General features: G+C 34.1%; 1 protein-coding gene across 7 annotated transcripts; it reads right to left on the bottom strand.

Moving 5' to 3' along the window:
• Positions 1-60: 60 nt before the first annotated feature.
• LOC131948685 (sulfotransferase 1E1) lies at positions 61-6,696 on the bottom strand. Of its 7 annotated transcripts, none has more exons than XM_059310341.1 (7): positions 6,493-6,696; positions 4,045-4,214; positions 2,495-2,706; positions 2,155-2,287; positions 1,601-1,695; positions 976-1,156; positions 61-445 (listed from the first exon to the last, which is right to left on the bottom strand). In XM_059310341.1, the coding sequence occupies exons 1-7, from the start codon at positions 6,552-6,554 to the stop codon at positions 318-320; spliced, it is 981 nt and encodes a 326-aa protein (XP_059166324.1). In that variant the 5' UTR covers positions 6,555-6,696; the 3' UTR covers positions 61-317. The 7 variants fall into 7 exon arrangements, with proteins under 7 accessions (XP_059166324.1, XP_059166317.1, XP_059166323.1 ...); XM_059310334.1 differs by lacking the exon at positions 6,493-6,696 and adding an exon at positions 6,214-6,477 and having other exon boundaries at positions 4,045-4,695; XM_059310340.1 differs by lacking the exon at positions 6,493-6,696 and adding an exon at positions 6,214-6,477 and having other exon boundaries at positions 4,045-4,454.

Genomic DNA, 6,696 nt, shown 5'->3' with positions numbered 1-6,696 from the left:
GTGCTTTCAGTTAGGTGTTCATTTAATTTAAATGTATTAATAGAAACAAGAACCATCTTCTCTACAAAAAATTTATTTTAAATTAGATTTTTACATATAAATGTGAGGCAAACATCATAATAATATAAATAAGGAATTATTTCTAATTAAAAAGTTGAAATGCCTTATAAAAACAGTTTTATATCAGTGGTACTATTGCAGGTATATGACTAAAATGCCTATATAATTAATATAAATACACTTAAAAATGATATTGACATACAATTACAACATATTTATGGCTAGACTTATTTAACTAATCAAATTCTCACACAATCTCAAGATGGTTTACTAGGCAAAGTGTCCACAATAGGCACGCCATATGATGTCAATTTGGTGGCCACTACTTCATCCAACTTTTCAATGACTTCTTGACTTAGATGATTTTTCCAGTCACCTACCTGTCCTGGTGAAGTAATATATTGTATTTATAAATAATCTTATTTATTTAATTAAGTAATTAGTGTGATATTTATTATAATGATCAGCAAATTTTGCTTCATTAGTTCAATTGTACTGGAGTTTGTGATGGCCTTGAATGGTCACAAGCAGATGGGATGTCACAAAATGCATAAACTGTTATCATTAGAGGTATTCATATTCTATTCAACTTGTTAACAACATAGTTGTGAAAAGTTTTTCCAGTTTTCAACACAACATCCTGACCAGTCCAAAAACTATTCAGACTTATTCCAGTTTTCAACACAACACCCTGACCAGTCCAAAAACTATTCAGACTTATTCCAGTTTTCAACACAACATCCTGACCAGTCTAAAAACAATCCAGACTTACATTGAAATATAAAATCTGTTCATAATTAGGCGAATGATTCATTGACTGTTTCTCATCGTCCTCTTTCCCCCACCCCATCATTTAAAAGCATTGTCAGCATTAGGTTATGTAGAAAATTAATTTGAAATGAATGGAGAAAAAACCTTTTCTCATGAAATTTTCATTGTGTTTCGCTGCACCAACATCTTTGAGCCAATCATAGTTGACAGCTTTGTTGTCCTTCATACTGGCGAAGCTGCAATGTTGCACTATCAAATCAACCTGCGTCTCAGTCAGAGGCTTGTTTAAAAATGTGGCAACATCCAAAACAGCTTTCCTTAAGTCCTGTGAGCAAGCAAACTTTTCTTAGTTGACATGTTTGTAGAAGCCAACATGTTTCAAGAATTTGTTGCACGTTTGTTGAGAGAATCTGTTGCACATGTTTGTTGAGAGAATCTGTTGCACATGTTTGTTGAGAGAATCTGTTGCACATGTTTGTTGAGAGAATCTGTTGCACATGTTTGTTGAGAGAATCTGTTGCACATGTTTGTTGAGAGAATCTGTTGCATGTTTGAGAGAATCTGTTGCATGTTTGTTGAGAGAATCTGTTGCACATGTTTGTTGAGAGAATCTGTTGCACATGTTTGTTGAGAGAATCTGTTGCACATGATTGTTGAGAGAATTTGTTGCACATGTTTGTTGAGAGGATTTGTTGCACATGTTTGTTGAGAGAATTTGTTGAGAGAATCTGTTGCATATGTTTGATGAGAGCTTGTGAAGAGTACATACCTGCTGCATGTCTTCATAGAACAAAACCAGAATGTTTCCTTCTTCTCTCCGATCCCAAGCTTCTTTCACATGTTTCCACCATGGACCATAAAATACTGGAGAAAAAAAACAATTATTAGAGACATCTTAGATTGTTAACAGCCAAGTTGTCCCACCACTACATCTAAGGTTTAGTAGCATGTGCTGTCTTAGATTGTTAACAGCCAAGTTGTCCCACCACCACTACAATGTTAGGTCAGATGTTAGCACAAGAAAAGTTGGGTGCTGCACTCAACCAAACATATTGTATAAACGTAAAGCATATTTTATTACATTACAAGGACAGTCAAATGAATTCTTAAATTAGATTTTATTACATTACAAGGACAGTCAAATGAATTCTTAAACTAGATTTTATTAAAACTTTCAAAAAGCAACCTGGGAATTGAGTAGCTGATGTTCATAAGAAATGATGGTTTCTACTCACTCAAGTCATCATGATGTTCATGAGAAATGATGGTTTGTACTCACTCAAGTCATCATGATATTCATGAGAAATGATGGTTTGTACTCACTCAAGTCATCAATAAACAATTGACAGTAATCCTCCATTGTGCCAGAAAACAGCTGGTCTTCTATGACATATTTGGTCATAAAATAATAATAGGAGACAACAACGTCTTTGGGGTTTCTAGCAATGTACAGAATCTGTTGAGAAAAAAGGAAAGCTACTAGTACCACTTGCCACTAGAATCTACTTGCCACATATCAGTTTCTACAGCTGCCAGATAAGACAATTAGAAACAGATGAGTTATTGATTGCTCATCTTAAACAATTGGTTAGCATCTATACTAGATCATTAGCACTATGAGCTGGGACTAACAGATGGTTAGATCAGATTTTTATTTGACTACCTTTGGTTTTTTCTTCTTCACGTCATTAGGCAGCATAGACAGTGGTAAATGTGTTTTCAGAAGCCGGGGGGATGCCATGTTGTTTAGTGTCTTTATTCCTGGATAGATCCACTCAAAGAAAGGGAATCTTTCTTCTATATTTCCACTGGCAGCTTTCTCCGTGTCCACCCCATTATGGACAAGGTAGACTATTTCTTGCAGCCAAGTTGTACCTACCAGAGAAACAATAGCATTTTTACAAGCTTTTATGTGTGCTTGATTATTAGCTTTTTGTGGGTTTGTCAACGTCTAGTTGTTTACTTTTTATGGGTTTGTCAACGTCTAGTTGATTGTTTACTTTTTGTGGGTTGTTCAACGTCTAGTTGTTTACTTTTTGTGGGTTTGTCAACGTCTAGTTGATTGTTTACTTTTTGTGGGTTGTTCAACGTCTAGTTGTTTACTTTTTGTGGGTTTGTCAACGTCTAGTTGATTGCTTTTTTTGTGGATTTGTCAACGTCTAGTTGATTGCTTTTTGTGGGTTTGTCAACGTCTAGTTGTTTACTTTTTGTGAGTTTGTCAACGTCTAGTTGATTGTTTACTTTTTGTCGGTTTGTCAACGTCTAGTTGATTGTTTACTTTTTGTAGGTTTGTCAACGTCTAGTTGATTGCTTGCTTTTTATGGGTTTATGCCTCATCTTCTAAATCCATTTTAACCTGCTTCTAATGCAGCGACTTGGTTCAAACACTCTTCTTTGATGACAATAAAAGGATATTTATTTTTTAATCTAATTAGACATCAAGGCAGTCCATAAAAATTAATTTAAAGTTAAAGATTATTATATTAATTATAAAAAAGTATTATGATGTATTTATGATGATCATGATAACTACTTGATTTGAGGACTGTCGAGGGTTAACTGTCCGTCACTGTTGGCTGATTTCTTTCGTCATTGTTGCCACAAACTATGTAGTGTCAGATAACTGAATTTTTTAGATGACATGCTACTGGTGGGTTTTAGATGACATGCTACTGGTGGGTTTTAGATGACATGCTACTGGTGGGTTTTAGATGACATGCTACTGGTGGGTTTTAGATGACATGCTACTGGTGGGTTTTAGATGACATGCTACTGGTGGGTTTTAGATGACATGCTACTGGTGGGTCCAAAGATTTTTAATTGGAGCCTATGTAGTGTCAACTTTATTTTGAATGAATGATGAAAAAGTGGAAAATAAATATAAAAAGTTTAAAATGTAAAACTTTTAATGCACTGAAATAACAAAATTAACTAATTTGCTTTCTTTAATAAAAGCTTTAGTGGCTAAGATATGTCAGAGATCTCATGAGCAACCAAAGAAAGCAATTTTGTTATATTTTCTTATTTTCAATGCATTCAAAATCTTGTTATTATCTTATATTTGTTTTATTTATATCTTAGACTATAACCTGTTGGAGCTTACTCTCCAAGAACCTTCATAACTACATTTTATCAAATAGCTTACAGCTAACCAACTGTTGGGCTAGACTAAAAAAAACTAGACGACTCAAGATGAAGAAATATTGAGCTTACCTGATTTAGGAAAGCTTACAACCCAGACATCATCTTCCCTGCTATCAAACTGATGAATGCTCCTGAGGTCATTGATGACATAATCTGGATAGACATAGCCTCTGTATCTAAACAGATGAGGTCTCCTGCCATAATGGCCAATCTTGATATCTTCAACGCCCTGAGCTCTTCTTGACATGCGAGAATATTGACGAAAAACAATAGCTGTTAAAAGACCAGCTCCGATCAACCCAGAAAGGTATGTAAACAGCAACAGCATTTGATTTTTCTGCGTCGGCTGTTTGAAACCAAATCTCTGTGGCGAAGTTTTGAAAAACCTCTTCCAAGTCCAAATTCCAATTTGTTTTGTGACCCTTCTGGTATGGAACCTTCCATTTTCTAAATTTGCTTGTGGAAATAACTGAAGAGATCTACGAACACTTCTCTCACTTAAAGCACTGCCTAATCTTATGGAATTACTACAAAACGGAGCTCTCCTGACACTTTGAAAGCCATAATCACTAAGCAATACATGTATTTTAGTTTGATAAAATATTGTGTTTGCATAGTTGATTATATGAGGATTTAACTTAAATTTTTTATAAAGATGAGTCATTCTGAAACTGCTAAATAAATTGTCTGTTTCACTGTGTAGGGTGTGTAGTTTCTAGGCTTAATTTTATAATAATAATATATTATTAATTAGACTAGGCCTATAAACTATAATTAATTAATTAGGCCTATTATATATAATATAAATTTAAATTATAAGGAGATCTAGGCCTATACTTTTCTTATTTTAGATCTAACTATATACTATAGGCCTATATCACATGACAAAGTCTTTGGCTTAGACTTAATTTTTTATTAATTAATACTAACAATTCAATAACAAATGTACAATATTAGGTACATAAAACAAAAAAAATGGTAATCTATCATTTTAGGTACATCTGGAGATCGCTGTAAATCGGCTGGGGCTAGTAATGTGAAAGAAAGGTGACTCATTAAATTTTTAGTAACTATGTCACAATTTTAGGAGGATATAATCTTTTTCAATAATAAGTAAAAAATTAGCGATGTTTTCAGAAGATGCTACCAAGCTCATCTACACAAACTACAGACTTAGGTAAGGTTAGGTTCTCCTGTCACCCCTCCTGGGGCATAGGCCGCTGACAAGAGCTTTCCATGCGTATCTGTCCTGGGATAGTCTCTTCAACTGTCCCCAGGTGTACAGAGTTTCTTCCAGGCATCTCTTCCCCCATGAAAGTCTACCCCCACCCCCGAATGAGATGGAATTTATATGGTAAACATATACTTTTACTATTGTCCGCCCCCCCCCCCCCCCCCCCCCAAAAAAAATATCAGAGATTCAGGGGAAAACACTCTAATTTACAGATATATTGGTTTAAAATGTGTTTATATAATATATACAGAATATATTGAGAATCTTGCTCTCAAGCTGCTTTTTAAAGTTAATTCCTGGCCTAGGTCTATATTGATTATTGATATAGATCTACTTTTAGTAGACATTGCTTTTCCGATAGATTACTCAAAAAATATTTTTTTTTAGTATTTTACATTTTTAGGAGAATTTATGTTTTAAAAGTTACAAAATTGTTTGAAAGTTTAATGTAATCTAAATCTAGATCTACCTGTTTTAAACAATTGTATTAAAACTTTTCAATAAAAAAAAATCTAGATATGTTTTCATCAGATGCAACCAAGCTCATTTACTTTAGCAACCATCTTAAGTTGTTTATTTTTGGGTATAGTTAGAGATTCAGGGGAAACCACTCTGACTTACAGATACCGCTGTAATTATATAATATATACTATATATATATAGCAAATCTAGCTAGCAAACACTACTGTTTAAAGTTTAAAGTAAATTTCTGGCGTATATAGATCTATATTATTCTATATTGATATAGAATCTATTTACTAATTTACTAAATTTAGCCATTGATTTTTGTTTATTTTTCAGTTATCTAGATCTATAATATTTGCCACAAATATATCACAAATATATCACAATATGCTTCTATTAAAGTAAAGCCTCAACATTCAACAATGAGGCAACTTTTTCACACATTACTAGATCTAGCCTTGGCCGGTTTTACGCACCTAAAAAGATAGATAACCAAATTTTTTAAAAAATTTGGCCTAATTTAATGCTACAATCATTACTAGATCTAGAGTCTTTCATTAGATCTAGATTTCTAAAGTTTGCCTCCGAGTGAAAATCTAGACCCCAGAAGCAGACAACGCCTGGAGTTCAGACTTTCAGTGTCACATTCATCGCGCAGAGCTCTAAAAAGCAGACTATGACTGCAAATGAGACAAAATTGCATTTCGTTGTCGTTTATTTTTCGAGCCTAGATCTAGATTTAGACTAGATCTAGATCTAGATTTAGACTAGATCTAGATCTAGATAGACTACTGCAATCGAGATTCTGGTAAACTCACGATGTAGGGATTATTATAGCGTCGGAAGTTATTGGGTAATGTTTGTTGAGTTTCGGTAACATTCGTTACTGTAAACCAGGGGTCTCCAAACTTTTCAGTCCGAGGGCCGCATTAACTATCAAATTTCAGTTCGGGGGCCAGTTTCTTCCAGGCATGTCGTGATTTTTCTGAGCAAAGTTCCTCAGCCATTACCAACAAACGTTT

The sequence above is a fragment of the Physella acuta genome, unplaced genomic scaffold, assembly GCF_028476545.2.
Source record: "Physella acuta isolate Inbredline_101_S28 unplaced genomic scaffold, ASM2847654v3 ptg000658l, whole genome shotgun sequence".
In the NCBI taxonomy this organism is placed as follows: domain Eukaryota; kingdom Metazoa; phylum Mollusca; class Gastropoda; family Physidae; genus Physella; species Physella acuta.
The sequence above is the reverse complement of the archived record's forward strand: the minus strand, read 5'-3'. Positions and strand labels throughout refer to the sequence as shown.